This window comes from Scyliorhinus torazame, chromosome 14 (genome assembly GCF_047496885.1).
Source record: "Scyliorhinus torazame isolate Kashiwa2021f chromosome 14, sScyTor2.1, whole genome shotgun sequence".
NCBI lineage: Eukaryota > Metazoa > Chordata > Chondrichthyes > Carcharhiniformes > Scyliorhinidae > Scyliorhinus > Scyliorhinus torazame.
The window spans coordinates 208869880-208884600 of NC_092720.1; the positions used below are offsets into that span (position 1 = coordinate 208869880).

Here is a 14721-nt window from a genome sequence, read left to right on the forward strand (position 1 = left end):
GTTCAAGAGCAGGACACCACCTGGGATGGAGTGAGAGAGATTGTGATGAACCAGCACTGGTGGTGGAGTCTTGCTGCCTGCTGTGCTGCCTGGTGTCCGACACGTGATCGGAGGGACTAAGTCTGAGTAACTGTGTTTTAGAGTTTGACTTTACATGTTGGGTCGTGTGCATCTTAATAGGAATTAAAGTGAATCATTGTAACCATTGTCCATTAAATTTGAGGTGATGCCCCATTGAACCTTGGCTGGCTATTAAGCTTTCTTTTTAATAAACATTATGATTCAACATTGACATATCGGTGACAGTGAGGCAACTGTATTCAACATAAGTGAGACGTGACACATGACAGTATTTGAACAGTCGTTACATTTTATAATTGAGAATTATATTGTACTGTTTATACCTTGAGTGAAGGTTGCAGTAACACGTGCCTGCACCATCTGACCTGAACCCCTGGCTTATCCTCCAAGTGCATCTTGAAGTCTTCTCCACTTAGGTAAGAAGGTAACTTACAGACATCACCACACTGTCCAGTTATAGGGATAACACACACACAACACTCGGCTTTTTTAGGATTTGGACAAACCATCCCTGATAACAGTTTGTTAGAGGTTGAAGCAGTTGCAAAGGGGCAATGCGAAGGGGAATCTTTTATATTGTTGACATGTCGTGTCCTTGGCAGACCAATAATTCCTGTCATAGCCGCCCTCCTCATTCTGTCTTGAGCCAGAACCTACTCTCTCTTACATCTTGCAGTCTCTGTTCGCATGGCAATGTAGCTGGCTCTGCGTGTTGTTCTGTTTAGGTCATATAGCACACAAGGAGGCCATTCAGCCCTCTGAGTGCAGGCATGATTTCTATAGAGGAATTCAATTAGTCCTATTCCCCCTATCCCAACACACTGGGCAGGATACTCCACTCCCACGCCGAAGTGGCCGCGCCATCGTGAACGCCGTCGAGGTTCACGACGGCGCGAAATGGCCCCTTTCCCAACCGATTCAGGCCCTGACAATGGGCGAGAATCGTGGCCGCGTCATCTACACGTGCCAGGCCTTGTCGCCCGCGTAAAGGCGGCGCTGCATAGATGACGTGGCCGGCGCCACATAACTGGCGTCATCCGCGGGTTGGCGCGGTTGCCGTCCTCTCTAAGTCCGCCCCGCAAGAAGATGGAGGACGGATCTTGCGGGGCCGCGGAAGGAAGGAAGTCCTCCTTCAGAGAGGACGGCCCGACGATCGGTGGGCACCGATCGCGGGCCACCCCACATTTGAGGTACCCCCCGGTGCAGGATCCCCCCCCCCCCACAGGCCGCCCCCCCAGCGTTCACGCACCGTTCACGACGGCAGCGACCAGGTGTGGACGGCGCCGGGGGAAACCTTACACTCCCATTATAATGGGTTCTCCCTGAAATCACTCCTGTATCTTTTGCCCAATCCTTAAATCTCTCTCTGCTTGTAATCGCAATATCATATATAAGAAACAGATTTTTTTGTTGACCTGACCAAAACCTATCATGCACAAAAACCCACACAGCTTCTCCCACCTAAAATTGCAGCTAAAGTCTCCCATTTCTGGAACCATTCGGGTAAATCTTATTTGCTCCCTCACAAGAGGCAGCACGGTAGCACAAGTGGATAGCACTGTTGCTTCACAGCACCAGGGCCCCAGGTTTGATTCCCCACTGGGTCACTGTCTGTGTGGAATTTGCGGAGGTTATGGGGATATGGTGGAAGTGAGGGCTTAAATGGGTCGGTGCAGACTCGAATGGCCTCCTTCTGCACTGTACGTTCTAAGTCTAAGAGCCCTCACAGGGCAGGACAGTGGCGCAGTGGTAGCACTGCAGTCTCATGGCGCCGAGGTCCCAGGTTCGATCCCGGCTCTAGGTCACTGTCCGTGTGGAGTTTGCACATTCTCCCCGTGTTTGCGTGGGTTTCACCCCCACAACTCAAAGATGTGCAGAGTAGGTGGATTGAACACGCGAGATTGCCCCTTAATTGGGAAAAATGAATTGGGTACTCTAAACTTTAAAAAAAAAAAGAGCTCTCACATTCCCGTACCAGCCTCCCTGAACAGGCGCCGGAATGTGGCGACTAGGGGATTTTCACAGTAACTTCATTGAAGCCTACTTGTGACAATAAGCGATTTTCATTTCATTTCATTTTCCTTCCTCAGGTGTGGTGACCAGGACTGGATGTAATATTCCAATGTGGGCTATCTTTTCATTTAATTAAGTATATTATCTCTGACCATTCTTAATTCTCCCACTTCTACTACTACCTCCACTTTGCTACGACAATGGGAACCTGCAAGGTATAATCGTCTATTTGGTTAATACAAAGGTAAAAAAGTACAACAGTAAAAACAAAACAACTAACTAATTTGGTCTGGTACATTTAACATAAAATGCACCCTATCCTCGGTGCTGAGGGATGTGGAGCCAGTGGAAGCATTCGCTTCACTTCAGGGTGAAAATCACTCCGTTTATACAGGGCAGTGTGGTACTGAAAACAGGCTGAGAAGATGGACATAGGCCAGGAACAGAAACTGTCACAGAAACATGCCTGGCTGGAATCGATACTGGCCATCAGCAAAAGCACCCAAATCAAGGCATAAGAGGCTGGTTTAGCACAGTGGGCTAAAGAACTGGTTTGCAATGCAGAACAATGACTGCAGCGCGGGTTTGCGGCCTCACCGAACAGGTGCCGGAATGTGGCGACGAGGGGCTTGTCACAGTAATTTCATTGAAGCCTATTTGTGACAATAAGTGATTATTATTATTAAACATGTTGTTGCTACATGGACTTTCATTTCCTACTACAAGTCTATGAATATGGAATGAACTTCGAGACACAGGTGATCAACTTTGCAGCAGGACGAAGAACAGACAAAAGAAGCCATCAGACTCCTTAATGAGCTGATGGCTGTTCAGACCAGAGGTGGGCATATACATCTGACTCAATTCAAGCTTCCCAGTATAAGTACAGCACGGTAGCATTGTGGATAGCACAATTGCTTCACAGCTCCAGGGACCCAGGTTCGATTCCGGCTTGGGTCACTGTCTGTGCGGAGTCTGCACATCCTCCCCGTGAGTGCGTGGGTTTCCTTCGGGTGCTCCGGTTTCCTCCCACAGTCCAAAGATGTGCAGGTTAGGTGGATTGGCCATGATAAATTGCCCTTAGTGTCCAAAATTGCCCTTAGTGTTAGGTGGGGTTACTGGGTTATGGGGATAGGGTAGAGGTGTTGACCTTGGGTAGGGTGCTCTCGCCAAGAGCCGGTGCAGACTCGATGGGCCGAATGGCCTCCTTCTGCACTGTAAATTCTATGATAATCTAAGTAAGCAGCATCGAACAGATCTTGAGCAATAACCTGGGAACTGCCCAGGCACAACCATCGCAAGAAGAAAGGGCCCTGGGTTTCGACCCCAGAGAAGACATCAACATCGAGTGATCGAAGCCTGCCAGCCTCCTTTACTAAGTGCGGGTACTTTACTCAGCTGTGAATCTGAGTCACCTTTTCTTGAGTAATAGAATTGTGAATAAAATTGTGTTAAACTGTGAACCTGTTTTGTCCTTTGTTCATTTCGCAAATATGGGTAAAACTTCGTAAAACTTTTGAGTAAGTAAACTGGTCGAATACATCAGAGGTTTTAAAGGTACAACAGCAGTAATTTCCTAATCACGTTTAAAACGCCGGAGTCTGGAGCAAGCAGAAAATGAAACACACACTTTGCTTTCATGTTCTGTGATCTAATCAAGAAAAAATGAGACCTTTTTCAAAGAAATAGTTTTTTTGTCCAGTTTAATAACAGCGTTAGGCAGTTGAACTATTTGAACCATCCGCACCCCCTGTGACTGAGACCCACACCCAGCAGTTTACGCTGGCAGGAGGCAGGGAGATAGTGTGAAATTATGGGATGGACCTGTTAGTGACCTTTAGTCCCACAGATTGTCAGTGGGGCCGAGTTTTTCCCGCCGACTTTCCATCCCGGACTGAAGATGGGAAAGATTTTCTCAGTGAAAGTGTGGGTGAAAGTGTGGAGATGGGACATGTTGTCCGCATTGGAAAATGACACCTGTCCCCCCTCATAGTCCAGGAAAACCCCGATCTTCCGGGGATTCACACTCAGGATGAGGGGGGTATCAGAGGGTAAGGTGGCAGCAAAATAACCACTTCCAGGCTCCAGCCCCACAATCCAGAATCCGGACTCAGGGCTTGGGGATTTTCTCCCTTTCCTGTTCACAGACTCTCGGGTCACTCCCAGACCCCACTCTGTCTTCTCTCCCACCGCCACCTCCCAGTAATGTCTCCCTGATGTGAATCCCTCTGATCCCAGGACAAAGGGCCAAGGATTAAACCTCTCCGGGGTGTCAGGGAGCAGCTGGAACATTGCCTGATAATGGAAGAATATGGAGCTTCCGAGCCTCACACTGGTCCGGTCCTCAGACAGGATGAGCCGGGGATTCGCTGTGTTCAGATCCAGAGTCAGAGAGGCTGGAGCTGGGGGAAAGTTAAAATAACACAGTCAGTGATTTAGAGAGGGAGGGGGAGGGAAGAGAGAGGGAGGGGGAGGGAAGAGAGAGGGAGGGGGAGGGAAGAGAGAGGGAGGGGGAGAGAGGGGTAAACGGGGTAGGTGAGGGAGAGGATAGTGAGGGAGGGGGAGGGGCCAGATTCAGAGGAGTGAAATCAGGGCAGCAGAGCCAGGGAGTGGGTGAAGGGAGAGAGCAGGAAAGGAGAGAGGGAGTGTGAGAATGGAGTGAAAGTGAGGCAGAAGTGGGTGACGGAAAGCTGGAGGGTTTGAGAGTGTGGGGGCCGGATTACAGAGAGATTGGGAGAGGGTTGGGAAATAGAGGGTGTGGCAGGGAGAACAGGAAGTGACAGGGAGTGTGGGAGGGTGTGAGAGACTGAGGTGGAGGAGTAGAGACAGCAGGTTAGCAGGGAGAGTGTGAGGGTGAGAGAGAGAGGATGTTCGCAACAGTAGGAAGGTGGGAGGGAAAATGGGAGCGTAAGAGAGAGAGTGGGGGAGAGAATGTACAAGATGGGATGAGAAGGAAAATGAAGGGACGGGGGGGGATTGTGGGAGGGAAGGAGAGAGCAGGAGGAGGGGAAGGGGATATAGAGTGGGAGGGAAAGATGTTAGCTTGAGCAGAGGGGAGAGTGTGAGTGCATGGCAGGGAGAGAGAGATTGTGGGAAGGGCAGAGGTAAGGAATGCAGATATGAAACAGAGAGAGAGAGTGTGGGAGTAATAGGCTGTGAGGAACAGGGGAGAGGGAAAGTGCAGATGGAGGGAAGGAAGGGGGAGAAGAGGGAGTGACCCGAGCCAGTCAGAGTGTGAGGGACAGGAGTGGACACAGTGAGATAGCAGGGCAGTGGGGAGAGAGAGAATGTGAGAGCGGGAGGAGAGATTGTGAGAAGGTGAGAAGGAGAGTGGGAGGGGAAAGACAAGTTTGTGGAGAGAGGGAGAGGGAACAGAGGGAAGGAGAGAAAGAGCTGGAGAGAGAGCGGGTGGGAAGTGATATTTCCGCTAAGCAGCGTTTCGATGTCATTGCACAGGTTGTACACAATCCGAGCCTGTAAGATACCAGACAAAAATTATATTACAAGAACACAAGAATTAGGAGCAGGAGGAGGCCATTCGGCCCCTCGAGCCTGCCCCACCATTCAGTAAGATCATGGCTGATCTGATTGAATATATTTCCTGACCCAGTCACCACTGCTCACTGGGGAAGAGAATCCAAAACACTAACAACCCTCTGACAGCAAACAAATTCTCCTCATCTCAGTCTCAAATGTCAGATCCCTCATTTTTAAACTGTCCCTTCATGCTCGACTCCTCCACAAGGGAAACATCCTCTCAGCATCCACGCTCTCAACTCACCTCAGCGTTTTATATGTTTCAATAAGATCACCTCTCATTCTCCTAAACCCCAATGGGTATCGGCCCAACCTGCTCAACCTTTCATCATAAGATAACCCCTTCATCCCAGGAATCAGGCGACTGAACCTTCTCTGAACTGCTTCTAATGTAATTATATAATTTAATAAATAACGATACCAAAATGTTACAGAATACTCCAGATGCGACCGCATTAAGGCCCTGGATTGCTGCAGCGACAATTGTATATTTATATATTTTATTGCAATAAACAACAACAAAAAAATAGGTAAACATGATTAACAAGAAATCTTTGCTGTAACACACCAAAAACCCTGGCGGGATTCTCCGATTCTGCGGCTATGTGCGCAGGATCCGTCTGTTCTTACGACCAAAAAGTCGGCGCTTCCCCCCGCACCAATCCTCCACCCATTACTGTGGGGTGCAGAACATAGTCAGCAGCCACCACGCGAGGTCCCCGACAATTGTCAGGATACGTTACCCATGCCGTCGGGGACTCGGCCCATCGGGGGCAGAGCATCAGTGGAGGGAATCAGGTTACGTCCTGAAGGCGCCCATATGGTGTGGGCCGTACTCCTCGAGTACGCCGTGTTTGAGGGGGCGGAGCGTCGGAAAAACTGTGTCACCCCCGATTGCAGCATAAAAATGGATTCTCCGGCCGATCGCCGAACGCGATTTCGATGTCGGCAATCGGAGAATCCCGCGCTAAGTGTTGACACCAACGGAGAATCCATGGATTTTCACGATAGAAAAATCAGTGCCACACCTGCACCGATTCTGCTACTATTAAGGGGCTCGCACCGGCACCACGTGGAACACAATCGATTCTAATGAAAAACGGTGTGGGATTCGCCGGATCTGTGATTGACACTCGGGAGGCTGACAAGCTGCAGCCGCACAGAAACAATTCTCCCCCCACACACACCATCCCAGCCAACACGGTGGCTGTAAGGAGAGCGGCACCAAGGTTCACGGACGCAGAGCTCGAGACCCTCTTGGACGCCGTGGAGGAGACTAGGGCGACCCTGTACCCCGGCCCGGGAAGAAGTCTGCCAGTTGCCGCCATTCGTCGTGACTGGGCGCAGGTGGCAGAGGCGGTCAGCGCCGGGGGCAACATAGTTCGGACCGGCCTGCAGTGTAGAAAAAAACTGCACAACCTCCTCAGGGTGCCCACGGTGAGTAGGCAGCACTGTGCCCCTGGCACTAAACCCGCCCTCCCGGACGGCGGCTGATCCCCCATCCTGCCCCATACCGGCCGCCATGGCCAGGTGCCCTGACCAGCTACCCACCCCTGGGCTGCATGAGTCAAATTGTTTAACACTGTTGTTTTCAGTGTTCCCCCACCCCAGGAGAAGGCCGCACACAACCGCCGGGAGCGGGTGAAGACAGGTGGGGGACCACAAGACTTGCGACCCCTCACCGTGGCAGAGCAGAGGGCCTGGTAGTGGCCGGCGGCCCGGAGGAAAGGGAGGTCGCCGAGGTAGAGTTCGGCCACGGGTGAGGAACTGAGACCCTGTTGAGTAGTGTTTCCCCAAGAATTGTGTATGAACAAACACCCCCCCCCCCCCCACCCCCCCTCCCCACCTTCGGAGGGCAGGCCAATCCCAGGGACTAGCTGCCATCCAGACAGGTCTCGGGCTTCTGGAACAGACAGTCCCATCGATAGTGGAGATGCAGTCGCAGAGGGATTGTCGGCGAGCATCCAACACCTGGCGCAGGTGGAGGAGTCCAACTGCGTGCAGGAGCAGGAGGTGGTTCGACCATGCGTGTCACCCAGGCCAACACCATACGGGTGGCGTCCGCGTGGAACGTCAGCAGCATTGCCCAGGCACTGGTCAATGTGGCGCAGACACAGAGGGAGGTGGCCCAGTCCCAGAGGGAGATGGTGCAGTCACTGGCTGGTGTGACACAAACTCAGAAGGTGGTGGCACAGTCAATGGGTGATGTGGTGCAGTCCCAGATGGAGATGGTCCACCCCCTGTGCTCCCTGGCCACCAGCTTGCAGACCCTGGTCGAGACCAGAGCGGGCCACGAGGACTGGCACTGCCAGATGCCAGGATCCACCCCCGCATCTCCCTCCCCCCCCCATCCCCTCACCCCTGGCCCCGTCGGTCCCACAGTCCCAGCACCTCAGCTGAGCTGCTGCCAACAACTGGAAGTGAAGGAAGGGGTCTGCGGGGATCAGTGTGTGGGATGGGTAGGGCGGGGAGACTGGATTGAGGAGGGTGGAACGGCAGAATGGGAAGTGGGATGGGATGGGAGGGGAGGGAAGACAGTGGGAGAGAGGATGTACAGGGAGCAGAGCATGTGGATGATGGCGAGGAGAGAGCAGTGGGTCGTGGGCAGAAGGGGGTAGATGGAGGGGAGAGAGGGCAGAGGAATGGGAGGTGAGACAGGAAACTGCAGCGAAAGGGGAGGTGGCTGGCAGCAACTTCCGGACGAGTGGGAGGGTAGAGAGAATTAGGGAGCAGAAGGGGAGCGGAATAGAGGAATGGAGAGGGGAAGGGTCTAAATAGGCTGGGGGTGGGGAGAAAGCAGGGGTGGGAGACAGTGATGGTGCGTTACTTTCTTAACTTCTGCAGTCTATGTGGTGTAGGTACACCCATAGTGCTGTTAAGTTGAGAGTTCCAGGATTTTGACACAGTGACAATGAAGGGATGGCGATATATTTCCAAGTCAGCATAGTGTGTGGCTGAGAGGGGAACTTCCAGGTGGTGGTGTGTCCAGACATCTGCTGCTCTTGTCCTCCGAGATGGGAGCGGTTGTGGGTTTGTAAAGTGCTGCCTGAGAATCCTTGGCGAGTTTCTGCAGTGCATCTCTCGTTATGTATGTCAGTTATTAGGACCATTTTGGTCTGTGATTGGGATGAAAATCTGGTTGCTGTGGTTCAAACATCCACGTGCAGGAAAATTGGACATTCATTTCAGAAGTGTTTTTTTTATAAATTTAGGTTATCCAATTTTTTTTTTTCCAATTAAGGGGCTATTTAGTGTGGCCAATCCACCTACCCTGCACATCTTTGGGTTGTGGGAGTGAAAGCCACGCAGATATGGCGAGAATGTGCAAACTCCACATGGACAGTGACCCAGGGCCGGGATTCGAACCCAGGTCCTCAGCGCCGTAGTCCCAGTGCTAACCACTGCTCCATGTGCCGCCCTCATTCATTTCAGAAGTGATCATTTGTAGAAGAATGTAATGTCAGAGAACAATTATAAATAGAGAGGGATCGAGCTTGGGGATTTTGAAATGGGGCTTAAAACTCTGAACAGGAATCTAACAGGAGGTGACAGCACAGGAACAAGATCGGAGAGAGAACACAGCCCTGTCTGACTCCGGATTTAACTGGAAAACTTTTCAGTTTCAACACATTGATTGAAATTGCGGTATTTTCGTTTGTACAGAGCAGTTGGATCCATTTGCAGATTTACTCCTCAAACTTCATTTTGGAGAGCAGATTGACCATGTGGGTGGGTGATATTCTGTTAAAGGCCTTCTCCTGATCCAAGCTGCTGAGGCAGGTGTCTACATTCTGTCCCAGATATAGGTGATTGTATCCCTGAGGAGCACAAGGCTATCAGAGATCTTCCTTCCGGATACAGCAGAGGTCTGATCAAAGTAGATCACCAACTCTCGAGCAGACTTGACTCGATTGATGACCTTGGACAGAATTCTGTTGTCCATGTTAAGCAGTGAAATGTCCCCAATTTCTAATTCCACTCTCTCCCGTTCCACTTGTTGACGTTGGTGCGTCATCGGAAGGCCCTCCCACGATGCTTCGCCCCCAAGGGGCCGAGTTCCCGACCGCGCGGGACAGGTGTGGTCTCAGCGGTCGAGAACCCAGCATGGCTGCTGCGAACTGTGACCAGTGTCGTCACACGCGACCAGGATCCATGCCAGTGGCCGGGGGAGTTTTTGCGAGGGCTGGGGGTACTGATGGGGAATGGCCAAGGGGTGACCTGTAGGGCCGCGATTGACAGTTCGGGTCCGCGCACGGCCGCTACAACGGTGTACGGCGCGACCACTGCGGATCGTCGCTGTCCTCATGTGTGGCCAGGGACTCGGTCATTCTCCTCCGTTTTTGGCGCGGGAGCCGGAGGTTTCATGCGGCGCCGCTGCTAGCCCCTCACCGGTCCCAGAATCGGTGAGGGTTCGGCGGCAATTTTGGCATCGGAAAACGCCCGCTCCATTCGAAATGGCACTTAGCCGCTGAAACGGGGAATCCAGCCCAGTATATTTTCTCGTGTCATTTAAGATTTCTGTGATAAGAGGACAGTAAGGACGGGGGGGGGGGGGGGGGGGATGTTGTCTGAGTGCGTTTCTCTCTCTCTCTCTCTCTGTCTCAGTCTCTCTCTGTCTCTCTCTCTCTGTAACCTGTGGAAGATGAAACGTGAGCGGAGTCTGGAATGAATGATAATCTTGGAGCCTCTGCAGCAAAGAGCGAGTCATGCTGACTCTTCACCTCTTGGTGATCCTCCTTGATACTGACCCCGATCATCAGCAGCAGGAGCAGATTCTATTTGCTTTTCTCGAGCCAGGACATTTCCTTTTGTCTCTCTCACCCTCTGAACACCTCTAAGGATAAACAGCATCTCGATTTTCCACTTGACTGTTTCCCCAGGCACCAGGATCTCAAAGAGGAGTTTCAAAGGCATCCACCTTTTTGTAATCCCGTTTGAGTTCCTTGATGTCCTCTGGGGTCACCAATTTCACGTTGCGTGTCCATGCCACCTCCCCCCCCCCCCCCCCTCCCCCACCACCCTGCCCCTGCAACCCGGTTTTCTGCAGTACGGTTGTTCATGGTCTCTATCAGGGGCATGCGGGGAAACAGGCTGGAATGTGGTGTGGTGAACATGGGAATGATGCTAAGTTAATGAATTGAGTAAATTAAGCTCAATAACAGAAATAACAATGTCTGAACAGGCCCGATTTTCCACAGATCCAACAAAGTCTGGGCTGTCCAGTGTAGACAAGGTAACCCTGGCTTCCCCTGATAACAAAGCTGGAGGGAGGGTGGGGATTGCTCCCTTACCATCCTTCAAGGTCATTCTGACCTGCCGTTTGCTGGTCCAAATCCAATCCTGCCTCACAGGTAATGACCCAGATTCTTCAGGCAAAACCTCATCACTTACTTTCGACACCCTCCACATAAAATATTTGGAGTGATTTACATTTCAGAATCCTCAAAATTTACACAGTAAATGGAGAACAAATCACACACTATACTTACTACCCAACTCCCATTAATATTACCAAACCCTCTGCAGTTATGTAGCAGCTGCAGGTATCCAGTGTTCCACAGTAAACAAAAGAAGAAACCTCATTGAATACACAAACTGGAGACATTTGATTCAGATGGGGAGTCAATACAATCTTGATCTTCCACTGGACAGTGATGCCCCACCCAGAGGAACAGTCTGTGAATGGTCTAATCTTCTGAATTCTCCCTCAGTGTACCCGAACAGGTGCCATAGTGTGGTGACTTGGGGATTTTCACAGTACCTTCATTGCAGTGTTATTGTGACACTAATGAAGATTATTATTATTAATCACTGGTCTGAAAGTGACTGCCAGAACACACATCCAAAATTATGTGAGGAGTTCATTTTCTCTGTGACCTGCCCAATATTTATACCACAAACAGAAAACTCATCATTTTCACAATGCAGTTTCTGGGATCTTGCTGTTCACAAATTGGTTTTCTCATTTCCTACATTACAACAGTGACTGTTCCTCAACAATATTCCACTGGTTATGAAGCGTTTTGGGTCACGCTGTGCGAATGAGGACGGTTTTGAAGTTCAAGGTCCATTTTTGCCCTATTGTGTAATGATTTCTCTGTGACCAGGAGGTGAGATTTTTCTTACTGCTGCTCGCCGCTCTTTTCCCTCTCTCACCCCCGCTCTACAGTCAAGTCACCCCCACTCCTCACCGGAGTCAGAGGAGGATTTCCTGTCTCCTGCCCCCTCCTCAGGAACCACAGAGCATCTTCCCACACTGCAAACCCGTGGGAAAGTGGACAGTGATATTGTTCTGAAGATCAGGCCTCAGAATGGACTGGGCCTCTGAGCAAATTCAGCAGAGTGAGCAGTGGCTTCACTGGTTCACGACCTGCTCCATCAATGGAGTCACTCAAAAAATCAACCTCACTCAGTCCAAACTCCCTATTCTAGATTTAAAACTATACCGACTTTGACCTAGACTCTGTGACTGTGTAAAACCTGTGGATTTTTACATTCTCCCTTCTGTTTTGAACCTTGAACATTTCAATAAGATCACCACACTCCCTCCCTTATCCAGTGCAGACTCACAGTTTCTGCAGCCCCTCCTCTTGATGAAGGTGTCCAATTCCACCAACCAGATTATCTGCAGTTTAACACTTGCTCTCTAATGTCTCAATGTCTTCCCGATAATCAATGATAAAAAATGTTCCCCAGAATGACAGACGGGACCAGTCCAGTCTCCTCTACAAATTGGGTTTCCCATCCTGAGATTGGTGCTCTATTCCTCTGGTTATACAGGTCCCTTCACTGCTTTGACACACGGTGCTGATGGCTTCAGACACTCAACCAGAGGAACCCACAGAGAGTCAAATATGAGAATGGAGAGGCTCCCGAGGATTAACAACCGGCAAAGTGAATATTTAATCTGGGACCCTGGAGACCCTTTCGTTCCGTCACAACTGGATTTAAAATCAGGAAAATAAATAGAAGAGTTTTACCGGGGTTAATGGAGGTTATCATTTCTCTCCACGCTGTGTACTGTAAAAGGTCTTTGAACTTCCCGATAGACAGGGCGGCAGCAGATACTGAGAGTAGGTGATACTCGTCATTATTCCTGTATGTTAAAAAGGATTAAATAAATTTGTCTGTTAGAAGATTTCAGAACAAATGTAAATGGTCAGGTTTTCATCATTTTTGATAATAGAGAAAATGTAGAAAGTGAAATATTAATCACGTTTCTATAACTGAGAAAGGGATAACTTGGAAATTCAAAGGCAGAGAATGGAAACCCCCATGTCCTGAGTAAGGTTCACAGTCTGATAAAAGATTAGTTACCGGGATATCACAAATCACAGGAGAAGATGAATTGAACACCGCTATAAATAGCATTGAAACAGAATACCCGGAGGCCTTGTTCATCCTGGCCGGTGACTTCAACCAGGCCAACCTAAAGAGTGTACTACTAAAATTTCGCCAACACATCTCCTGTCCCACCAGGGCCTCCAACATCCTTGACCCCTGTGACACAAACATCAATGGCACCTGCCAATCCATCCCCCAATTGCACTTCTGAAAATTGGACCACAAGACGGTGCTCCTTCTCCCTGCACACAAGCAGAATCTTAAGCGGGAGAATCAGGTTAAGAAGGTCGTGTAATGCTGGTCCGAGTGCAATGGAAGAATCCTATGTGACTGGGCGGCACGGTGGCACAATGGTTGTGCACTGTTGCCTCACAGCGCTAGGGACCCGGTTCAAATCCTGCCTTGCTGGACTGTCAGTGTGGAGTTTCCACGATCCCTCATGTCAGCATGGGTTCCCTCTGAATGCTCTAATTTCCTCCCACTTTGCAAAGATGTGCAGGTTAAGTTGATTGACCATGCTAAATTATCCCTTAGTGTGCAAATGTTAGGTTGGGTTTTGGGATTGCAAGGGGGTGGGCCTCAGTTGAGTGCTCTTTCAGACGGTCAGTGCAGACTTCATGGGCCAAATGACCTCCTTCTGCGCTGTAGGGATTCTATGATTCTATGAATCCATGACTGCTTGGAGTCAGTGTATTTGTCCTCATTCAAGACATCAGCGGCCAACCGAGACAGGTCTGTCACCACCGTCACAGACTTCATCAGTGAGTGTGTCGAAGATTGCGTGCCAAAGAAGGTAGCAAGTGCGTTCCCCAACTGGAAACCTTGGTTTAACTGGGAGATCCACTCCTTTCTGAAGTCCAGGTCTGAAGCATTCAAGACAGGCGACCCTGACCTGTACAAGAAATCTATGAACGACCTCTGCAAAGTCATCAGGGATGCCAAGAGACAATACCAGACTAAGCTAGAGTCACAAACTAATGACCGACTCTCGTTGGTTGTGGCAAGGCTTAAATATTATAACGGGTTCCAAGGTAAAGCCGAGTAGAATCTCCAGCAAAAGAACACCCTTCCCCGATGAACTCAATGCAATCTATGCTCTTTTCGAGCAGGTAGTCAAACCGTTGTGAACTGCCCCAGCAGCCTCGGGCACACCCATACCGACCGTCACAGTCTCAGGAGTCAGAGTGGCTTCTTGAAAGTGAACCCACAGAAAGCAACAAGTCCCAATGGAGTCTCTGGTCATGCACTCAGATCTTGGATGGACCAACTGGCGTGCGTGTTCGCGCACTTCTTCAACCTCTCCCTACTCTGTTCCAAGGTTCTGACCTTCTAGAAGACCACAACCATATTTGTGCTAAAGAAGAACCGGGCGACATCCCCAATGACTACCATCCAGTGGCCTCGATCATTATGAAGTGCTTTGAGAGGTTTGTCATCAGACACATCAGCTCCATACATCCAGACTGCCTTATCCACTACATTAGGCATACCGTCACAATCAGTCCACTGTAGACGATATCTCCCTGGCCCTATACTCATCCCTGGAGCATCTCGGCAACAGGGGCTCCTATTCATTGACTGCTGCTCCACCTTCAACACCATAATCCCAGCCACGCTCATATCCAAACTCCAAAACCTAGGACATGGCTGCTCCCTCTGTAACTGGATCCTTGACTTCCTGACCCATAGACCACAACGATACCTCCTTCATGATAGTCCTCAATACCGGGGCCCTGCAAGGCTGCG

General features: G+C 50.3%; 1 protein-coding gene across 1 annotated transcript in view; it reads right to left on the reverse strand.

Moving 5' to 3' along the window:
- LOC140389146 (uncharacterized) overlaps positions 1 to 14721 on the reverse strand; it is a 125537-nt gene that overhangs the window by 105362 nt on the left and 5454 nt on the right. Inside the window, exons 5-6 of the mRNA XM_072473304.1 lie at positions 12612 to 12727; positions 3925 to 4496 (exon numbers count right to left, since the gene is read on the reverse strand). Of these exons, the coding sequence (XP_072329405.1) occupies positions 3925 to 4496; positions 12612 to 12727 (688 nt within the window). The remainder of the gene's footprint in view (positions 1 to 3924; positions 4497 to 12611; positions 12728 to 14721) is intronic.